The sequence below is a fragment of the Galeopterus variegatus genome, unplaced genomic scaffold (assembly GCF_000696425.1).
Source record: "Galeopterus variegatus unplaced genomic scaffold, G_variegatus-3.0.2 Scaffold1169, whole genome shotgun sequence".
NCBI lineage: Eukaryota > Metazoa > Chordata > Mammalia > Dermoptera > Cynocephalidae > Galeopterus > Galeopterus variegatus.
The window spans coordinates 399,771-424,105 of record NW_007727280.1 but is presented as its reverse complement, the minus strand read 5'-3'; the positions used below and the strand labels follow the sequence as shown (position 1 = coordinate 424,105).

Genomic DNA, 24,335 nt, shown 5'->3' with positions numbered 1-24,335 from the left:
TTATGCAATAGAAATTTTCCTACACTTTGAGCATCTGAAAAGAAGGTATCAAAGACTCATTTCTTGCGGACTATACAAGCACAAACTACAGTTACCAAAAAAAAAAAAAAAAATCATATGAAAACTTTAGGACCCATGACATGTACTGCCTTAAATGTAAAAATTTATTTGCATGCAAAAAAGCACTCCCCATTTCCAGCTTTTCTCTCTAAAGCAAAGATTTTTGTTCTCCCTCGCAAATAAGTATACATACAACACATATCACACACACACACTCTCTCTCTCTCTCTCTCTCTCTCTCTCTCTCTCTCTCTCTCTCTCTCCCTGAAGCATGGACTTTGGATGTGGAAGCTCCTCTCCTTGATAAATTTTTATGTAAGCCTAAAAAGACAGAAGATTCATTATACTCGTGGGTTATGCAATTTGGCTCTATATCCCCAAAGACAGAAAAATCATTAAATACACAAATAATTCACACCATTCAAAGAAAATTCTAGGCTTTAAAAATTATACACTCTCACATGCTAACAAAGTTAACCCTGTCCTCAATATTATTAAATACATATGTTGCTAAATAATATCCTAGAGAAATGTTTCTAAGTATAATTCCAACTCATATAAAAGTTATATTTCATATTTTAAAGTTATATTTAAAACGCCATCTACTTTATGAAAAGAAATCCATTATTCTCCCCTACTGCCAATGTTTCAAACAGATGTTAGAAAACATTTTAACCCAGTATTTTACTTTGACCAGCTTACATTATATTTCAGGTGAAGAAAAAAAATTACCTAATTTGTGGTTTAAGAGTAAGAAGGGAAAGGATGGGAGTTTTTAGAATTCCATACAGGAACTTTTCACCTCAACTTTCTACTGACTCAAAATTAATTCATAACTATACAAAGATAGTATGAGCATGAACATCAAGTGTCCAATAAGTAAACAAAAATACACTCTCAGTTAACTGTATTTTCTCTTCCACCTATCTATAATTATGATGATAATACAACCCTCCACAATAGTCCTGTTCTGGATATTAAGCAATAAAGACTAGAGAAGAGCAGAGAAAAAAAATCTACAAATAAGTTACTTGAACTCAATAACCAGTATAGATACTTTCAGCTGCTCTTATCAAGTCTTCAAAACTCTGAGGCTATGCTTTTGTAAGAACTCAGGATACAGAATTACACTCCCAATTCCTATTGTTACATCACTCTGTCACAAGTGACAATTTGACAAATGGCTCATCTTCTCTCCACATCAGAGATACAGAACGTAGAATAATTCTGTGGACAAATAAAATTACTGACTAAAAGACATAAGCAGTCTGCTACAATCTTTTAAATATTCTTAAACACTGATACACCCAACTCAAGGCAGAAAAATAAAAATTTTTTTGCTTTAAAATAATTTCTTATACATACAGATAAGTTTTAAGTCAACTACATTTATATCTTAGATAAAGCCATTTAATTTAAGAGTTCACCTACCTTAAAATATTCTACAAGATCTCTACAAGTGACTTTAGATCCACTTATTTCTTTTTCTACCAAATTTTCAGGTGCAAGCAGCAATGGAACCAGATTTCGAAGCTCTCGTTTGAAGTCTTCATCAATATCTAGTAGACATGAATTTGGTCAATATGTTATTTCAAAAAAAAAAAGGTGAAGAAGTCCCCATTGGTAAGAGTTCATAAAATTCTGTTTGTGAAATAAAAGTACACAGTACTTACTACTCAAGTAGATCCATTAAAAAAAAGAAAAAGTTCATCCAAACATGCCATATCTCCTAGGAAAAAATATATGTATAATCCCCCCTACTCTACTAGCCCATTTCCTCCAGCTCCCAATAATTCTTCCAGCTCAAATAATAAATAAAACAAACTTTGGACTACCAAAACAATTTTACATTAAGTATCAACTAAAATATCTTTCTCAAAAGAAGCAAACAATTCATGAGGTCGCATTAAATTTTAATACTAGATTTTGTTTTCTAGCCATAATGAAAATGTTGTCAGTCTCCAAGCCTTTTGCCATCACACTCCAAACAATCCTAAAACATACACAAAAGATTATACTTTCTTCCAGAAATCAGACTTAAATCTGATTGCATCAATATGATCAAATGGTATAAAGCCTTTTAGCAGACAGCAATCAGATGAAATATTGAAAACAAATTTCTCAGCCTTCAGAATCTTCCAGGACATCAGTGCTGAGCAAAAGACTACATTATAAAATAGGTTAATCAATATGCTAGGAACTTTTAAACAAACCAATGGAAAGCTAGACACAACACAGACAGCATTATAATCACATCACTAACAATGCATCAAAATGTTCTCCAGTATAAGACAGGAAATTTAAAGAATCATGTATTAAAAAAAAAAAACTTTCAGCCTCTAAAAAGTAAGTTCTGCTATTAGCAAGAATGGGAATTCCCACCTTTCAATCTCCCATCAAAACTAGGATTAGTTGCAACTTTAAGACCAGGATGTGGCAAAAGGAAGCAACCAAGATTTGAGAAACAATTGTGAATGTGCTTCCTTACATTCTGTAGCTCTTCATGTTGATTTTGTTTTACCTGAGAGCAGAAGGAGACAGGGTGAAGATGTAAATAGGAGAAAGAAAAATTTTAAAAATGAAAATACACATACTCACATGCACACAACTCAGATGCTACTCCAGAGGGGTGTTTTTTGACAATACAAAAAGTTACTAAAGGCCATATCTAACCACTTTGGAAACTTCCCACATTTTCTTCAACCAGAAAAGACATTTTTTTCATAAGGAAGCTACATGGGATACCAAAAAATGCAAATAATAGTCATAATATCTAACATCTGAATAACAAGTTGTGATTGAGACTTATAAACCAGTAAATAAATAATTTGCCTTTAAAGTACTTACAATGGGGAGGGGGGAAGAAACATAAAAGCAAAGTACTAACTTGCCTGCAAACATAAAGGTTAGCCCCTGAGCAAAATAAGAGCTAAGGTAAAAAGCTCCAGCGCAGCCCAAAGAACGTTAGAAATTTATAAAGATTTCAGGGCTCTCTGTACATGACTTTTTATGATTTATGCTAATTGCCAGAGTTTTGAATAGAGACATGGCTATGCATTTTCTGCAAGAAAATCTTAAACTTAGAAACATTTTGAATAATTACTCATTTATCCCAATATATCTCACATACCCTCCCAAAGATTCTTCTCAAAAACAATTCTAACAAAACATGCACTATTCATAATTAAAACCTGGAAGGTACCTAAATTTCCATCAATAGTAGAATGGAAAAACTGTTGTCTATTAATTCAATGGAATACTGTATAGCAATGAAAATAAATGAACTAAACAATATGCAACTATATGGACTAATCTCAGAAACATAACATTGGGCAAAAAAAGCTAGACACAAAAGAATACCCACTCTATGTGCTTCCATTCACATAAAGTACAAAAACAAACAATCTGTTAGAAATCAGGATAGTGGTAGAGGATTTGAGGGGGTTACTGTACAGAGGTGGGTCTTCTGGGTGCTGATTATTACATGACTATGTTCATTTTGTACAAATTCATTAAGCTACAGCACACTTATGATTTGAGCAATTTTCTGAAAACATGTATCCCTTCAGTAAGAAGTTAGAAAACTTTGTCTCTGAGGTGCATAATTTCGAGGGAGTTAGTATGCCTGACATGTTCCATGTTAGTTTCTTCTGAACAAACCAGAGAATACTCTGATGACTGAAATTATCTCCAACAGTAGGGTCTGAAAATGCCTTTCAAATAATCTAAGTAGAAAAAGCTGGTTTTAAACTCATTTTAGGAATAAGCAAATTATACTGTACCCCAAGTCTTTGAACATGGCTGAGAAACTAAATGCATCATCCCACAGATACACAAAATTTTATTAACCAAAAGAGAGCACCAAATAGAGAACTTACGAATAAAGGGATCTTTATGTATCTTTTGTGCATGTAAGTAGATACGTAATCTGTAAGTACCTGACCTGTAGGATTTCCAAGTACTCCATGGGAGAGTACGTTTAGGAATAAAGGCTCATGATCACATTCATGAGGTTATTTCCCAGGAATGCCTTGGTATGGCATACTGCATGGGCCAGGAGAGAGGGTATTTGGGTCCTAGTCCCAGATATCAATAATTAGTTAAGTGACCACAGGCAAGTCACTTTCTGGATCCCAGATTCTGAAGTGTATAAAAAAAGAAGGCTTTTTTTTTTTTTGATTTAAGAAAATGTGGGATCTTACCAAAGTAGTTAGTGGATTAGATGATGTTTAAGATCCCTTTTCTGGCTCTACATGCTGTCACTCTATGAGAGATAGCACTCCTTTGAGAGAGGGTCTCACATCATCAATGCATGTACATTATTCAGCCCGTCCCAAATGTTCACAAGATCAGTTGGCCCAGAAAGAAAGATGGAATCAAAGTAGATCAAAAAGTTAGTCTCCTTCAAACTTTTACCCTTTAAATAGTTATTTACTGAGGGGGTCTGGGGAGAAATACTTATTCCTTAATTTTGATTTGAGGGCATCATCCTCTTTGGCAGGAATGCAACCAATTTACTTTTCACCAATTATGTATAGAGTCACCTGAGCTAACTTGGGATACTTAGTTTATTCCAGTGACAGAGATTGGCAGTGTAAGCAGCAGTCCAGTCAGCCCAGCCCTTCACCTGGCTTGCTGCTTATGCTCCCCTCTCTAGGAAATGGGGGTTTACCTGCAATCTCTTTTCAAGGAATTGTTTTCCACCTTCCAAACCATATGAATGTTCATAAGGATAACTCCAATCTCGAATCAAAAACATTAACGTCTACAGACAGAAAATACAAATAATTTCTTACAAAATCTTACAAAAAAATCACAACTTTAACAATCGAAGCCTCCCCCAAAAGGATCCTTATCAAAAGGCATAGTAATCAAATAGTACTGCTCATGGTTATATCAAGGGCCCACTTGGACCAACAATGTTTCCAGCCCCTTTACCAAGTAATCACCTCCATTTGAGAACTTCACTGCATATAAGGAAAGAGTCAGCACAAGAAATACAGGATTTTCAAAAAATGAAAAGAAAGCACATCAGGGCATACAGATAATAATTTTAAGTCAAGGTTATATAACTAGAAGACCAACTAATTCTAGATGGCCAGTTCTAACACTGATTATAGATTTGGTGTCAAAGAGGCCATTTTCACAGAATGTTTTATTGATATAGGGTTGAGTTTCTCAACCTTAGCACTACTGACATATTAAGCCAATAATTCTTAGTTGTGTGGGGCTGTCCCATGCATTGTAGGATGTTGAACAGCATTTCTGGCCTCTATGCACTAGATGCCAGTAATGCTTACGTCCCCCCACAAAACTGTGACAACCCAAAAATATTTCCAAACACTGTCAGATGTCCCCTGGGTGGCAAAATTATCCCAGTTCAGGAAAACTAATACAAGCCAAATAGAGTATATTTTCACCCATATACACAAAATGAAGTCATAACGTGCCCGAGAATGTCATAAAAGTGATCTTGAAAGCCAGACCAGCCAGACAAGAGTGAGGTAGAATCATTGTAAACCCACTAACACTAATAATCACTAGCAATGCTGTCATACAGGAAGGACTTCATACACTGATGAGCAAAACATGGTGGAGTCATTCTCCCCTATCATAACTTCCACTGACCAAATAATACTAATGGCAACTTATAAATTATACTTGCTTCAAAAAATAAACTATCTGCAACCTTTCTATATAAAACCAAAATAAAGAATAAAAGGACTAACTTTAATTTGTAATATACCACAGAAATGAAACCTATAACATTTTGTAGTAGTTTACCATGTATAAAAGAAATTGATATGACTGTGTAAAATTCCCCACTGTCTTAAGTTTTAGAATTAAGTAACACCTAATTAAAAGAACATTATACCCTTAATCTAAGTGAAAGTATCAAGAATTAATCTAGACTCATTTGTTCTATTTCCTGTTAGCCTACTATTTATTGCTAAGTAATATGGTGATGATATTACCATAAATTAGTTTCAACTCCACTGAATCTGTTGCTAGAAATGAGTTTGTAGGGCTGGCCAGTTAGCTCAAGGGCTGGCCAATTAGCTAAGTTGGTTAGAGTGTGGTGCTGCTAACACCAAGGGTTCGGATCCCCTTACCAGCCAGCCTCCAAAAAAAAAGGTGGGTGTTTAATATCCTAGTGTTTTCAAAGTTACAAGCTGAGGTGGCTTGATAGCTTCTCATAAGTAAATTTTTTTTTTTTTTTTTTTTTTCCGTGTCCGGCAACGGATTGCAACCCTCAGTGTCGCCCCCACACCGGACCAGGACCGGCAATGGGATCGCAACCCTCGGCGCTGCCCCCGCGCCTCGCTCAGCCAGTGAGCGGGAACCGGTCTGCATGTGGGATCCGAACCCTCGGCGGGAGCGCCGCCGCGCTTCCCAAGCGGTGCACTAGCGCAGTGCGCCACCGGGCCAGCCCATAAGTAAATTTTTTTTAAGTGATAAAATACTTACTTACCTGAAATGGTTTCTGGTAAATTTCTTCCATTGCAAGTCTTCCGTACTCTGTAAATAACTATTAAATCAAGTTATTTAAAATAATGCCCCCAAAGAGACTGAAAGAAGACATTTGTAAAATTGTTCTATATCAGAGTACCAGATGTAAGAGCCTTTAAAAATCATTTGAAAGCTAAACATTTAATTTTCTAACATACTGGTTATATATACTGCAATTTCTTCTAATTAAGATGTTGTACATCACTTAAAACATTTAAAACCACATAACATTCAATCTCGTTATAATACTATAGGATTCTAAATGTGAATTCACAATAAAATGAGAATTAAATTTTTAACAGCTTGACATAAATTGTTTGAGATACACGTACTTGCAAATGTTGAAGATCATCTTCTTGAATATTCTGAGACAAATTATATACCTGTTAAAACAAAATTTGTTTTTATTAGTGTATTATTTAAATACCCAGCTTGGGGCCGGCCCAGTGGCACACTGGAGAGTGCACCGCTTGGGAGCACGGCGGCGCTCCCGCCGAGGGTTCGGATCCCATGTGGAGACCGGTTCCCACTCACTGGCTGAGCGCGATGCGGGCGCAACACCGAGGGTTGCGATCCCATTGCCGGTCCCCGGTATGGGCGTGACACCGAGGGTTGCGATCCCATTACCGGTCAGTAAAAAAGACAAAAAGGAAAAAATAAATAAAAATAAATAAATGCCCAGCTTGTGTATAACTCTACTTGTGGAAATTAAGGTTACTTTATACCTCAACACAAATACATCACTTAGCCTCTAGTGGCACATAAAAAGAATTTTCTTTTTTTCCCCCTAACAACAGTCAGGATAAAACACTAAGGGGGAAGTAGTGGTGGTAAAATACATAAAAATCATTAATACATGCATATTCGTGGCATAAAAGTGGTAGACATAAAAAAAAAGTACGAGTATATATATGTAGTTTCCTTTTCTCCTTCTCAAAGTTTAATGTTATGTCATGATCATTTAAAAAAAAAAAGTGAAGGTTATTTCCACAGTCATTTCTCTAAGTCACTGAATGTGAGGGGCAATAGTTCTACAAAGACAAACTCCTCCCTGGTACAATCAGAGTACATAGTTATTCCGTGGGTGCCTCAACTACTGTCAACTCTAATTCTCTTTTTACTTAAACTTGTCAATCTAAATAACCTAACATGAAATTTTTACCAGCCTGTGGAAGCTGATAAAAATAACAGTAGGTGGCACTCTTGCTCTTTGTGGAACTTTTGGGAGGCTTTCCAGTACACACACTACAGAGCTATGAAGGGAGAGTCCAAGTACTCTCAGGGAAGGTTAGGTCCAGTCCCTCTGAGACAGATCTTTAGAAGGTAGCTTAGGAGAAAAGAGGGCATCCACGGATATCACCTTTGCTAAGAAATAACCTATATCTAAGTAAAGAGCGTTACTCCAAAGATAGAACAATTTGTTCTAACAGCAAATAAGTGATAATCTAGCTGAACCACTTGAAGGTCAAGAATATAGTCAATACGGGCCAGCAAACCTAAAATAATACTCTCAGCTACTGACTAATTCCAAATAGGGTATTTAAAAATTAATTAATGACTAAGATGATTAAACTTCAGATTTAAACTTAAAACCTAACAGCATGACCAAACTATTCTTACCCATATGGGCCTCAGCTTTTAGAAATTAGGTCCAGATCCTTTCATTGTCAGGGCCAGGTTGTAAACAGCAAAGAGAAAAGGGGATTTGTTTTTCTTAGATCATTAGTTCTTTGCATACTGCCTTGTGTATGTAAAAGCTGTTCAAACAAGTCTTTGTTGACAGAATAAATGACAAGAGGATCAATCTGTCATTGATCTATCAGCCACAAATATCTTAATCGTCTTGATTATTTATAGTTCACGAAGCACTTTCATACATATCATCTCATTTAGATCTTATTTCTGACTGCACACAACAAGTACATGTGGTAAAGATGGGTAAAACTCTCATTTTATAGATAAGAAAGTGGCTGAATGGCTTTAAGTGGTTGTCCAAAACCAGGTCTCCTACTATCAAAAAGTTGAAGAAATAAACAAGAGAACACCAAGGGACAAGTTTACTACCTCACTGTAATTTAAGACAAGCCCTAGAGCCATCTAACCTGGAGGGCTATAATGTGATAACACAAAGATATGGCTTCTACTTGCCTCAAAGGAATCCCAGTTGTGCCATCTTACAAGATGAGAGGAAAAAAACATAGAACAAAATGGAAAAAAAGACTTTGAGAAACCCCAATAAAATCACTTAATGGGTAGTGACAAATATCCCCAGCTCTATAATAAACAGATGCCAGGCTGAAAAGTACTCCTCTTTTTAGTTCATATTAATATTCAGCCTTCTTTCCACTCTGACAGCTAGGTACTCCAAATTGAGGAAGGAGAGAAATGCGAGCTTATAGAGACTGGTCATATGTTCCAGACATTACTGGAAAGCTCTAAAAGTTCTCAGACACTGTGACAGTATCACCTACAATCTACCATCAATAAGAAAAATTTCTTATCTTGCAAGGATCACGTACCCACCTCCTTTTAAAAAAAATATTTGCAAATATACTTTTTGATACATCATCACCAGGTGGGCCTAACCACCATATTCATTAAGAAGAATTACTGAAGTATCAGATACAGAGATGTAACAACTACAGATGATCTCAGAAAAAAACAAAAACTAAAATACAAACAAGGTCAAGGGTTCCGATCTCTAACCAGCCAGCCACAAAAAAAAAGAAATACAAGATGACAAGTGGTGGTTAAATTCAGTCCAATCAGTCTCAATTATACAGAAAAGAGATGGCCTAGCTTGAGAAAACTAAATGCTGATAGAACACCAAACCCAATTAAGGTATAAGTGGAAAACAGAAAGAATTTTACCCCTTCTAAATGAAACAGGTGCTGTATGAAGGCACTTCAAAAAGTTCACAGAAAGACTGTTTTATCTTTTAATCCTATTTTCCATGAACTTTTTGAAGTACTCTCATAAATCCTTAGTTTACTATATAAGTATCACTTAGGTTTCCTAAGTTAAATATGAATTAATTCTTATGCTTCTATCTCCTTTAGTTCAAATAAAATTGAGCACTAGTTGTCATAGGTATCAAACAGAAAACTAAGTTTAATCAGTTGATTGATTTTTCTTGTTTAGTCTATCCAAAAAACAAAAATATGCTCTACACCTTACTGTATCTGGCAGCCATCTGACTGATTTCAATTACAGATAATATGCAATATCTACTCCTTATTAAAAAAAAAAAAAGCATAGATTTTATGATGTAAAACCAAAGGGACGGGCTAATGATTTATTGCTTCCTTTTTAACTATCCAAAATATGAAATTTCACATTGTGAGCCAGGAAAGCAAGCATAGAAATGCAAATAACCAATAAGAAATGTGAATAGCTCTCTTTAATTTTAATCTTTTTCCTTTCAGTCAAAAGACATTTTGAGGAGAGGCCAAAGGTATTAGGATTATCTGAATTTACCACTTAATCTTGTGTCTCACCTGGACAGAGCTAGTCATAGTGCTCAGAGCAAACACGGTTGCACAGTCTTTGATAGTTGACTGGCTATCAAAGGCACCCTGGGTATCCATGAGCAGCACAGCCACCTAGGAATTTATAGAACAGTACAATATTCACCAAAAATGACTATAAAAATCAAGTATAAAATGATAAATGTAAAAATCAGTAATTAAATCAAGAAACATATTCATATCTCACACATTTTAACATAATAATCCATATGTTAAAATTAATAGACATTAATAGTTCTGTGTTGTTTTGATTTTTAATACCACAAAATAGCTCAGGAAAGAATAAGGGAGAAAAAAATAGTAAAAAATTATTATACTCTGGTTTCTCCTCAGATCATATAAATCTTTCACCTTTTAAAAAATAGTAAAAAATTATAAGAGAATTTTACTTTTGTTCCATTAGGTCTGTCAATCACAAATACTTCATTCCAAACTTGTATGCCTGTTGTTTCTCTTTCACAACCACCTCGCCAGGTAAAGCCAGTCAACGGTTCATTGTTTCCACCAATCCAACTTTGAGAATCCTGTTAAAGTGAAAAATAAATGTAAAACACAACCTAAAAAAATTAAGAGCTAAAAAACTTAGGAAATCACCGATATCTTATTTCACAAATGGAAAAGCTAAATCCAGAGAGATAAAATATAACATCACACAAGTAGTTACAAACACAGTCCCAAGTCCCATGTGGGGCTCTTTTTCTTATAAAAATGCAGTCTCCTATAAACCTAAACCTTCTCAAATCAGCTCACGTTTCCACTCTCTAGGCTTTGAGATAAGTGGGGTCACATCTACTTTTCCCCTTTTTTGAAAGATTTCCTAAAATGTTTAAAAATCATAAAAAATAGACACCAGCTACCTATTTTAACATCTTCTTGCGCAGATAAGCAAAACTAAGTTCCAGACAAAATGACTGTCAAAAAAGTATTGCTGTCTTTGAATAGTTTATACTAAAATGTTTTCACACTGCCTTTTCTCTTTAAAAAATAATTAGCTTTAAAAATAACCACAAGACTTGTTAGAAAGCTGATTCAAATAATCCAACTGTAAAAAAGCCTCTTTTGAAACCAGTAGGGAAATGTGAACCCTGTGTATCATATTAGATGGTGTTAATTTGGGGTAAAGACAATTGTTTGGTGTGATGATACTGCAGTTGTGTTTTTTAAAAAATAGAGTCATCTGTTACATACTCAAGTATTAGGGGAAAGAAAATATGCCTGACATTTGCTTTAAAATATTCCAGAGGGGAAATAAGGAAGAAACAGATAAAACAAGACTAGTAAAACGTTGATATGTATACTTTGGGGTTCATTATACTATTTATTTTGGGGTATGTTTAAAATTTTCATAATGAAATGTTTTAACTAGATCACAGGGCTAAACTGTTATAACTAAGTATTATAAAATAATACAAAAGTTAATATACCATAAAGTAATTTTCCAAAAAATTTAATCTGGGACATAATAAATGAGTACCTTTGACAGATGTTAATATCCCTATACTTTAATATTCTTAAAGCTCACATATCCTTTACTCAATGTAACCCATAGGAAAATTCCTTTGTTTCAGAAATACTCCTAATAAGGCTAGATATCTAAAAAGAGATTACAACACCCAAATAAAGGGTGGAGATAAGATGTTTAAGGCAGGACCGATGAGAGATGAAGCAATCTAAGAACAGCAGATAAAAAGTGGCAAAAAACACCGGCATCCAGACCATCACCTAATGTGAGGATACTTAGACTTCAAACCATTTATAATTGTTATTATTCCACAAAACTTCCATCCCCAGTAGGCCACCAATCCTATCATTTACATAAATCCTTTGGATTCCTTTCTTTTTTTTAGTTTTTCAATACCTTCAACCTAAAGCTCTCATCTCTGCTATACAAGGTTGCCACATAACAAAACTCCATTCACTGTATACACGATGGTCTTGTGTTTCAGCAGGGACCCTACATAGGGATTAGAAGGTTAATGATACCACCTAAACAAGCACAACTAGCTAGTGGTCCTGTCCCTGGACTATATCTCAGATGCTCCAAATCTGTCTCCTTACACCTTCTTACTCTACCCTCTAACACATCCCTCCCAGTCTTTTTATTTTCACAAGAAATGTAATGCCACTGTCCTGCTAAAAAGTCATTTGTGGTTCCCCACTAACTATAAAACTATCTGGAAGTCTGCTGCATAACAATCCATCTTTATTTTTCCTATCTCTGGTCCTGATGTTCCCCATAGAATCCAACACACACAGACACACCTTCCTGTTTCTATCACACCCAAAAGGTCACCGTTCCCCATATACATCCTTTGTTTAACTTATCTACTCCTGTTCCACCTGTTCTCTGCCTAGACTCAGCCAGCAGTCAAGAAACTCCCAACTTTTCTTTTAAAGTATATTATTGATACTGCATAGTTACTTTTACATGGCTTTGCATTGCAGTTCTTCTGTGAGTCTCCTGAGAGCAAGGGCTGTAAACTCAATCATCTTTACCAAACTGTTCCTATCAAAGTGTCTAACACTGTTTCAGGTTCTCACATGTGGCATCTCATTCCCCCACAATGTCAAAGAAATCTGAAATACAATGGATTGTTTATTTTTAAAAGGGCCAACCTACACAAATAACTTTAAAGAATCTACCCTCTTAGAGAATTCTGCATTTTACTTATCTTGTTTCTCTATCTCCTCTAAGAGAACGTATATTTCATCAAAGCAGAAGTTTTGTTTGTTTCATTCTCATAAGTATTCCCAGCATGCAGAATAGTGCTTGATTTGCAATAGGCACCCAAAATATTTGTTCAATAAATTCATAGATAAAAATTTTACTTATAAGCTTCAGTGTGCTCCCTTTTGAGAACGGGTAATAAATGTGGAAGAAATATGATCTTTTTTATTATTCCTAGAAACAATACAATTACATGGTCAAGAGAGTAAAAATAAATTTTAAAAAGTAGATGGGCCAAGCCCATGGCGCACTCGGGAGAGTGCGGCGCTGGGAGCGCAGCAGCGCTCCCGCCGCGGGTTCGGATCCTATATAGGGATGGCTGGTGCACTCACTGGCTGAGCGCAGTGTGTCTGGCCTCAAAAAGGAAAAAAAAAAAAAAAAAAAAAAGTAGAGATGACTGAAATCAAAGGCTAACATTTGTTAACTCTCTCTTCAAAAGAAACTTTAAAAAGAATTGGTGTCTTTTAAAAAATCTATTGACTACGCATTCGTTTACACTGTAATAAAAATGTTTTTAAAATATTAAATTGATTAGTCAATAAAAAGATGAAAGAAAAGGTAAGTCAAAAAACCTAGCTAATCATATTCTCCAAAACTTGAAGAAGTCTATTATTTCTCTAACATACTGAATACTGAGAGCTTTCATAAAATACAGTCATTCATTCCACAAGTATTTTTTGAACTCCTACCACATCGTAGGAGTTGTAGGCTCTAGGGATACAGCAGTGAAGAAGAACAAACACCTCTGTCCTCAAGGAGCATTCTAGTGGGTTCTAGAGGCAGCCTCACTGACATCAGACTCTATTTGCTGTCACAATTTACTAAAAGCAAACCTAAAAACTCAAAAAACACCAATCTGGGGGCCAGCCCCGTGGCTCACTCGGAAGAGTGCAGCGCTGGTAGCACCGAGGCCACGGGTTCGGATCTTATATAAGGATGGCCGGTGCACTCACTGTCTGAGCGTGGTGCAGACAACACCGTGCCGAGAGTTGCAATCCCCTTAGCAGTCAAAACACACACACACACACACACACACACTCACCAATCTGGTACCATTACTAATGTAGAAACAACAACAAAAAGCCTCAAAACCCAGAAATCCAAAAGTAAACTTATTCCTCCAGTAAAAAATAAATAGAAAAAGAGAAGAACTTAACAGAATAAATCTCACTTGCAAAAGGCAATCTGAAATCACCTGAACTTTATGTGTAGTCAAATAGCAAATAAATATAGTACTTGCCAAAAGACTAAAAGACTACTCTAAATAGTAAGAAACAAATTCATACTTCGCCAAAGGAAAGGTAATATTCCCTAGCAACAAAGCACCACTAGTTAACCTTTAGACAAAGAGTTGATGGTCCAGCCAGGCCCACATGTATCAAAACACACCAGCTCCCTGTTTGCAGGCAAGCTGACTCCTTCAACAACGGACAGGCTGGAAGAATAAAAGGTCCACCCAGAAGCCATAATAACTCATCACAGTTAGGAGTAAGAGAGTCAAAAAAGATGAAATTAAGATCCAAGTAGCATTACAACAAAAGGGGGATATCCTCCCTAGTTGAAAGGTATTCCCCAGAAAAACAACCACAAATGAAAATCTTCATTTGTATAAAACTAATACCTATTCAGGAGACAGGTTATTAACACTAAACACCCCAATTGTTGAGTAGAATGAGTAGTATATAAATTCTGACCATGAACTTTAATTTAGTATTTTCACTTCAATATGTGAGAGCTCGCTGCAAGTCCTGGAACAAATTATGAAACAATTGACTCTAAAATAATTAAAAATTGTCCACCTTTTATATACCTCCTTCCCGCCCATCCCCACCCACATCCAACTCCTCCCTTCTGGGGCTGGACAAATAGAAGACATTATGACTGACGCAACTCACAAACTCAGGCAAAGGACAACTCTAACAACTTAGGTACATGCTCAAGAAGAATTTAATAATTAAACAAAAAAGGCTCTGCTTAACAGGTGTCTTTGACCTTAAAGACACTAAGTGGAGTAGTCAGACACAAAAGGACAAATACTATATGATTCCGCTCAGATAAGTTGCTTAGAGTAGTCAAACTTGGAGACAGGAAGTAGAATGGTGGGAAGTAGAATAGACAGGGCTGGGGCGGGGGGGGCCGGGAGTTGGTATTTAATGGGTAAAGCCCGAGAGATGGACGGTGGCGATGGCCGCACAACAACTTCTATGTACTTAGTGCCACTGAACTGCACACTTTAAAAAATGGTTAAAGTGGTGAATTTTATGTTATGCATATTTTACCACAATTTTTTAAAAAAGGTATCCTTTGAGGGCTAGTGGAAAGGAAAGGGGAGATACCACCAGTTATTAAACTGAGGTTTGACACGGAGATTTGACTTTACAGTCTTCCACTGAACTTCTAGTCCAGCTTTCACATGTAAAAAGCTTAGATGTATTCACACCTACCCCTACAAGAAAAACGTTTAACAAACTGAAAATTAATGACTTTTCTTTCATAGATCAAAGAATTCAAGTCACAGGGCAAACTACCACCCCAAAATCTGAAGAGATGAATGAATACAGACTCACGAGCTACGACTCAGCTTACCAGGACCAGAAGCTGTTGGAGCAACTGGTAGAAACACTTACATGGCAGTTTGGAAGAACTGCTGGAAACAGAGTGGACTAGCTTAAGAGTTAGGCACTCCTAAAGGCTCAGTCTCAGCAGACCCCACACTTTCCTGGGTTTTACCTCCAGGAGTTCCACAAGGTTCTTAAGGTAAAGATGGAAGAAAACTTCCCTCATAACTCTGGCAGAGGAAGGGGGAAAGTAACCATTTTTGAATTCACCCAGGGGAAAGTAACCTCTTTGAATTACATACAGACAGTGTAGTCCCAATAACAAAGGCCTTCCTTTCTGGACTAACTACCTTATCACAGCTTTAACTGACCAGGGGGAGGGGCAATTAGCCAACTCCAGCCCCTTCTAGCCTGTCTAGTATAAAGGGGAGGAAAAAATGAAGGTCACACCCCAAGGACTCATGCCCACTAAAAACTGAGATTTAGCCATAAAATGATATATAAAGCTTCCCCTCCCACACACTTTAACACCAAACCAACAGGACTAATAAAACATAATGACAGTAGATTACAACTAGAAAACTGCAAGACACAGATTCCATTTGAGGAGGAGTTCTTCAGGGAAACCCAAAGACAATGGTGGAGGAGGGAGAAAACTAAAGCCTCGGAACCTACAATACAGAAAATATTAAGCACGGACCAATCTCCTAGCTAGATTAACATAAAACTTCACAGTGAAAGCCTGAATCTTCAGTTCCTATTTCCTGATACTTCATATCTGGCTTTCAGCAAAAAAATTATAAGCCATGTCAAAAGGCAAGAAAAAACAGATTGAAGAGAAAAAGCAAGCATTATAACCAGGCTCTGATATAATGTACATTCTGAAATTATAGGAAGCTTAAAATAACTATGATTAATATGTTAAGGGCTCTAATGGAAAAAGTAGACAACATACAAAAACAGATAATGTAAGCAGAAATGGAAACTCTAAGAAATAATCAAAAGAAAATGCTAAAAATCAAAAACACTATAACGGAAATAAAGAATGTCTTTGAGGCACTTATCCATAAACTAAGAATTACTGAGCTTGAAGTTCTATGTCAAAAGAACTTCCTAAACTGAAATGCATAGAGGAAAAAAATAACTGAAGATAAAAATCATAGAACAGACTATCCAAGAACTGTGGGACAATTATAGCAGGTATAACACAGATGTGATGAAAATACAGAAGGAAAAGAGAGAAAGGGGATTTTCCAAAGTTAATGAGACACCAAACACACAGATCCAGAAAGGTCGAAGAGCACCACGCAGGATAAACACCAAAAATCTACACCCGGCATATCATAGTCTAGCTGCAAAATAATTCAGTCTTAGAGAAAATGTTGAAAGATGCCAGAGACAAAAAAACACTTCACCTATAGAGGAACAAGGATAAGAATTACATTGGACTTCTCATCAAAAACCATGCAAACAAGGAGAGTGCAGTGAGTTATTTAAAGGGCTGAAAGGAAAAAGCCACAAAACTAAACTTCTGTATCCAGTGAAATTTTCCTAAAAAAGTGAAGGAGAAATAAATAATACCTTAGACAGAAACTGAGAGAGGCTGACACCAACACCCCTGGCCCTGCAAAAAATGTTAGAAGTTCTTTAATGAAAAGGAAAATAACATAGCTCAGAAACTCAAACCTACATTAAAAAAAAAAAAAAAAAGCATCAGAAAAGGACAAGAAAGCAAAATCTTACAGGTGGTTATAGTATATGGATAGAAGAAATGAATGATAGCAATGCCATTTTCAAAGGACAGGAGAGAGGAATTGGGAATATTCTAAGATAACTACACTATCCACTAAGCAGTAACATTATTTGAAAGTAGACTTAGATTAATTGTAAATGTATATTACAAACTCTAGTCAACCAACGAAGAAAATTTTTCAAGTGAGAGTACAGAAAATATAATCATATAAAATGCTCAATTAAAACTAGAGAAGGCAGAAAAAGAGAAGATAAAAAGAAAGAACAAATGAAAAAAACAGAAAACCGTTACAAGCATGGCAGCTTATAAATCCAACTATATCAATAATTACTTTAGATGTGAATGGTCTAAATACACCAATTAAAAGACAGAAACTGTTATACTGATTTTTTTTTAAAAAGAGCTAACTATATGCTATCTACAAGAAATTCACTTTAAACATAAAGATTCCGATAGGTTAAAAGTAATGGAGGAAGATATATCATGCTAACACTTATCAAAGGAAAGCTAGAACAGCTATATTAATTTCAGACAAAACAGACTTCAAAACAAGGAAAGAACAAGCAGACTTAGAACAAGGATTAAGAGTGGCAAAATTATGACAAAGGTCAATTCTCCAAGAAAATGTAATAAGCCTTAATGTTTATGTGCCTAACAAAGCATCAAAATATGTGGCATAAATTTTATGGCTTAAACCTGCTTCTTGAAAGGATCAGGTTGTACATTCTCCAAAGTATCTATAGAAAAACGTATTCTATTAAAGAAATGTGTAGGAAAAAATTTTTCAAAGAGTGAGAACAAAGAAATTCTGAACTAAAACTCATGAACAGCAAAACTGTTCCAGAGGAGTGGGGGAAAGAGGTGTTGGGGGGAGATTTAATTACCTTAAAAAATATTTCTTCTCCAAAAAGTTAATATTATTATGGAACTTAAATTATACAAGATTATTAACTCCCTAAATGTTCTAAAGATGGTGTTTGTTTAGTCAGGGTTCATGTGTAACGGTATATTACTTGATATATTTAATAAACCGCCTAAATAAAACCAATTACTTCAGAAATAGTAAATTTAACTTACAGGAACAAAGACTTCAGAATGGAAAAAGGTCTATAATTTGTGTTCTCTCAAATCCAAAATCAAAATATGTAATGACACAGATAGCATAATTTTGATATCACAAAAGAGGCAGTACGTACATTTGGGGCTTAGAGCTGGAAAGGTATTTCAAAGGCTACAAATGACAACATTTTCAAGCAGTAAATTTAGGAATGTAACCAAGAAAGTCCCTGCCAAAACACTGCAATAAGGACTTCAAACTATATAGTGTAGCTTCTTCCATCTCATCTGTTTCTGATTCTTCTAGCTTTGACAACATTTGACATAGCTTTTCTAATTGAATTACACACACTAATTTAAAACTTACATATGGAAAAACAGAAAATTATTTTCAATTCCAAAATCAAAATACCGGGGCAGGGGGGACCTCAAGGTGCTAATAGAAAAAAAGTAGCTCATGGTCCATATAACCTTTGTACCCAGTCCTCTTAAGCTTATATTCAGGAGAAAAAATAAGCTGACAATTTTTATTTTCTTTATTGATTCATAAAATTCTGATCAAATTTTGCAAACTTCTCACAATAGCAAAAATAGTAATATAAAATTAAAAATTCTGCAGCTTGTTGCATAAGAGCTACATACAATATTTCACTTGTAGTGAATGAAATATTCAAAAGTAAATTCAGCTAAATAATTAGACAAAAAAGCCAAACTTCTATATTAAATCTGGCAATCTTATGAGCAAATGAACCTGTACTGAGTATAATGATTTGACATTAACAAAATGCACACCTATCAAAATGGCTAAAATTGAAAAGACTGACAATGTTTACAAGATACACTGCCACTACAAATTTCTTATATTACTGGTGGAAGTGCAAACTGGTGAAACCACTTTGAAAAAAATTTTGGCAGTTCCTACAAACATTAAATAGGCATTTTACCCTATGACTTAGTATTTCTACTCCTGGATATAAACTCAACAGAATTAAGTGCTTACATCACCAAGTCTTGGACAAGAATGTTCACAGCAGCTTTATTCACAATAGACAAAAACTAGAAATAACTCATGTCATCAATAGCAGAAGGAGTAAATATATTGTGATATATTCATCAAATGAAATACCACTCAGCAATAAAAAAGTAACAAATTTTTGATATGTAACAACATAGATGAATCTCTTAGGCTTAATGTTGAGTAAAGAAACCAGACACAAGAATACACACTTTATGATTACATTTATGTGAAGTTCCAAAGTAGGCAAAACTAATCTATGGTGATACAAGTCAGAACAGTGCTGGCCCTTGAGAGCTGAAGATAATAACTGGGAGAGGGAAAGAGAGCTTTCTAGAATGCAGGAAGTGTTCTTTGTCTTTACCTGAGAGGAAGTGGTTACAAATGTATACATACATAAAAATTCACTGGCTATACTAAGGTTTATGCAGTTTATTGTATGTAAGTTACACCACAATAAAGAACAAATAATAAAATGACACTAGGAAGAAACATTTTAAAATGCTGTTCTTCCTCCAAATACATTTATTCATTGAAAAAGAACATAAACAAACCAAGTTTTTCTTCATGTATTCACACATTTCCCACCGGTATTACATCTCAGACATTACTAGCCTTGGCGAGAAAGGTAAAATCAAGTTCAACATCCCACAGGGCTGATTCTGAGAGATTTGTGCTTTTGGCAAGTTATATGTAGCAGCACATGTGATCCTTAAAGATAGTTTTTAATCCTGGTCTCTGGCAGCAGTTCTGGGAGCACCTCTTTAAATAGTAAAGAATAAAAACTATGTATAAAGGATAAAATGCCTTTAGCAAATATGTTATAGATGGAGTCAAAACCCTTTTGTATCAAACACAGCAAAGACTCTTTATTCATTAAGCTTAGACACCAGTGGGCATCAAGAAAAGGTTCCATGTTTGCACAAGCACTTGTCCTTGTTATTCTATTTCAAATTCTGAAGTAAACAGTAAAAAGTGAACATTTACAAAAGAACAATTTAGTGTAGGTATATCCTTTAAAGTACCTGTACTTTACACACTGGAAATATATGGGGAAATGACCAAACACTTTTACATAATGGTTTTTTGGAATAAAGGCTTTGGCATCAAATTGTATTGGTCTGGAATCTCAGCCTTGCCACTTACTTTGAGCCTCATTTCTTCAACTACCAAGTCAAAATACTAACATTTCTGCATAGGATTACTGTGAATACTGAGTAAGACAATATCTGTTAAATGCTTAGTAATCACAGTACCTAAAATGCAGAAAAGATTCAAAAACTGTTATATTAAAGGACAATATGTGCCTACTGATAGAAGAATACATCATGTATGAAGTACTCCTGTGAAAAAAGAGTCAAACCTGAGTCTGATCAAGTCTCCAGATTCAACTAATTTACAGAATAATTTACAGAAAATTCATACGACAAAGAAACATGTAAAACTACACCAATGGGACACAATCTACAAATCCAGACTGGGAAACTGTAAGACCAACAGTCTGTTCAACAAATAAATTGCCAAGAAGAAATGGAGGGAAATCTAAAAAGAGGTGTTAAAAAAACAAAAACTTTAAAGACAACCAATCATAATGTAGAACTCATGTGGTTGGATTCAAACACTCTATCAAAAATAAAGCATTTGAGGCTTTGGAAAATGGAACGCTGATAAGACATTTCATAACATTAAGAAATTATTATTGTTTTTATGCATGATAATATTATTATAAAGTCCAAAATAAGTCCTTATCTTTAAAAGACACATACAGAAATATTACAAAAGAAATGACATGTCTGGAATTTACTTCAAAATACATATTGTATGGAATGAGTTGGAGTATAGATGAAATGAGATTGATGTGCTTAAAATTCTTAATCATAAAGTTCTAAAAAGAAAAAAGAGAATGATATAAAAGTAGAAGCAACTCTGTACAAAATTAAGAATCCTTATCTAGAAGGGATCAATAATAACAGCTATCACCATTACTTAGTGTCAAAATCAAGCATTGTGCTAAGTTTTACATGCATTATGCAAGGGTATTTCAAAAAGTTCATGGGAATATTCTTATTACCTTCTAATTCCATTTTTCCACCAACCTTCTGAAGTACCATCATATAATTTAATTCTACTAAATTAAATTTTGATCTTCATAAACTAACCCTGGAATTGAAACTACTTTCACAGTAGGCAGCTGTGGCAATTTGATCAACATCTTTCTAACAATTCCTATCGACATTGGAGTCTAGGGTGTGATTCACAAAAACCAGCTGACTAAAAATTATAAGATTAAAGCAAATGGATAAATAAAATATGATATAATCATATAGTAGAATACTAAAGCAGCAAAAATAATGAACTATCACTACATGCAAAAACATGGGTACATCTCAAAGTTATGATGCTAACAAAATAAGCCCAACGCAGAATACCTATGGTATGATTTCATTCACATGAAGTTTAAAAAGAGGTAAAACAAGCTTGTGATGACAGAATCAGAAAAAGTTACTTTTGGGGGGTAGATATCAACTGGAAAGGAGCACAAAGGGGGGGAGTGAGTGTATACACAAATAAAATTTTATCAAGCTGCACACTTAAGATTGGTGCACCTTTCTATATGTAAATTATACTTTTTAGAAATGAGATAAATTTTAAAAAGGAAAAAATACATTTACCTGAACTACACCCCTGAACAACTGAATCAGAATTTAAATGGGGGAAGAACAGAATATTTGAAAATATACACATATATTTTGGAGGAGAAAGTCAACTTCCCTCCCATCACCACCAACTGTCTGATTACAGATTTTAATCTCCTCTTACATAACTTACTACTTTTACACATGAAATAATATGTTGATTTTTTTAAAATACTGACATAATGAACTTAATACTTCTCACATAAATTTTTATAACGATTTCATTTGAAATTTTTCAAGAATTACTTTTACAAGTAACAAATGTTCTCCTTCACTGTATGCAAATACATGACATATATGAACTGCTACTCCCCCTTTGAAGAGCCACTACCAATTGATCAGAGATGAAATCAGAAATGGCACCTGAGGTGAAACTTATATGTCATTCCTAAAGAAAGGATCTAAGAGTCCTTCCCTTTCCAGCATTCTACTCTCTGTGACCTACTTGGAATCAAACACATTTGCAGTGAACAGCTCAGACACAGATACAATACACACAAGCTAACTTAACAAGGTAAAGGACCTTAAAATACAGAAACTCTTTATCATCTTTAAATGCACGGATTTTTTTTAAAAGAATATGCCATTATTTTTACATTTCTCTATTTCAGATGTAAAACTCTGGGAAACAATGAAGTCCAAATGGAAAAACTTATTAAAATAATACATCTTCTTCAATTTCCTAAACACATAAAATACTGTTCTTTAATAGGATCTATATTCTTGATACTCAAGAATACTTGAAAATGCCTAAAGAGATCCCCATAAAAAGGATCTACTGAAAAGCTTCCTGGAAAACCAACTAGGAATGTTTACTTATGAATGTTTACTAAGGAGTGTTTACTAATAACGTTTATTTCTTATCTGAAGGCAGATGCACACCCAAGTTACAAATTTATACAGAACTCATGAAGATGAGCACTCTGACAGCATTTAGACAATTACATATTTCTGTCAAAATGTTTTTTCTGGTGTCTTCATGTGGCTTCTGAATGTCAGAAGTCCCATATAAAGCTGTTCCCCGTAAGTGCTCTACTCCAAAGTTTCCAGTTCCTTCTTTGTCCCATCAAATTCCCATTCCCTCAGCCCAACTTCCAATTGTTAAAAAAAATTCTGATTCAAGTGAAACTTTTTTTTTCCTTTTTTCAGGGGAGAAAGACAAACTCAGGGAGAGGTAGGAAAAATAACAATTGTCTGGTGCCATCTAAAAGTGAAAATGTGGAAAAAACATGGCGGCGGGAAGGGAGTGGGCCGCCCACGCCGGCAGGATCCCAGAGGCCACCAGCAAGAAGAGGAACTCAGAAAGTCTGACAGTGAGACAGAATCTCTAGTGTCCTTGCTTGCACCAGGGGTAGCTCTTACTACCCAGGTGGATTGCTCTGAAGGATTGCTGAGACCTTGAAGGGGACTCTCAAAATACAAGCACTGAGGTTTGGAGCCCGCCATTTTGTGAAATTTACAAAATCCTCCCCCGAGAAGAAGCCACAGGAGGAGCGGCTGCCACTTGGCACCTGGCTTCGCTGCAGCTGCCCTCAGCGCTGGGCCGGGCTGCGCAGCCCCACTGCCGGGACACAGGGTCCGGCGACTGCGGTTTTTGCCCGGGAGGGGGCTGTCGCCTCCCCGGCCCCAGGAGCCACTGGAACCACAAGCCGGAGAGAGACTAAGCATGCTGCAGCGTGACCAGGAGCCAGGAGCGCCAGGAGCTGCGAGAGGCGGCCAGGGCGCTCTGCCTGCGGGGGCGCTCTCCCTGCAGAGGCTATGGCAGGAGCGCAACGCGGGAGCGGCGCCAGCACCCCGCCATCTTCCCAGTAGTCAATTTTGGACTTGCCTGGCACTAGTGTCCAACTGAGTAGTCACTGAGGTAGCCATACCAAATTGGCAACCCCAGCTACATCTTAGTCAGGCAATAGTGTCAAACCTATGGACTGTGAAAACCCCTGCCACAATGAATAAACATCAAAGAAAAGACACCAGAAATACGAAAACTCAAGAAAGTACACCACCCAAAGAAAATAAATCTCATGCTCTAGATCCTATAGAACAAGAAGCCCTTGAAATGACTGACAAAGAATTTCGAGTGATAATTCTAAGGAAACTGAACGAGATACAAGAAAACTCAGCTAGAGGACATGATGAAATGAGGAAAAGTATACAGGACCTGAAAGAGGAAATGTACAAGGAAATCAATACCCTGAAAAAAAAATGCAGCAGAACTTGACAAACTGAAGAAGCTATTCAGCAAAACAAAAAACACAACGGAGAGTTTAACCAGCAGGCTTGTCGAAGTTGAAGAGAGAACCTCTGAACTTGAAGATGGGCTGGTTGAAGTAACACAAGCAGACAAAAAAAAAAAAGAACAAAGAATCAAAGGCATTGAAGAAAATCTGAGAGAGATATTAGACAACCTTAAGTGCTCAAATATCTGAGTCAT

The 24,335-nt window shown here is 35.8% G+C and overlaps 1 protein-coding gene across 2 annotated transcripts in view; it reads right to left on the bottom strand.

The window, feature by feature from the left end:
* The window catches only part of ATL2 (atlastin GTPase 2), a 63,264-nt gene that overhangs the window by 5,570 nt on the left and 33,359 nt on the right, over positions 1 to 24,335 (bottom strand). For both annotated transcript variants that reach the window (XM_008575298.1, XM_008575297.1), the window contains exons 3-10: positions 10,488 to 10,622; positions 10,069 to 10,173; positions 6,903 to 6,953; positions 6,533 to 6,589; positions 4,733 to 4,825; positions 2,443 to 2,581; positions 1,492 to 1,619; positions 325 to 381 (exon numbers count right to left, since the gene is read on the bottom strand). In XM_008575298.1, coding sequence (XP_008573520.1) covers positions 325 to 381; positions 1,492 to 1,619; positions 2,443 to 2,581; positions 4,733 to 4,825; positions 6,533 to 6,589; positions 6,903 to 6,953; positions 10,069 to 10,173; positions 10,488 to 10,622 — 765 coding nt within the window. The remainder of the gene's footprint in view (positions 1 to 324; positions 382 to 1,491; positions 1,620 to 2,442; positions 2,582 to 4,732; positions 4,826 to 6,532; positions 6,590 to 6,902; positions 6,954 to 10,068; positions 10,174 to 10,487; positions 10,623 to 24,335) is intronic.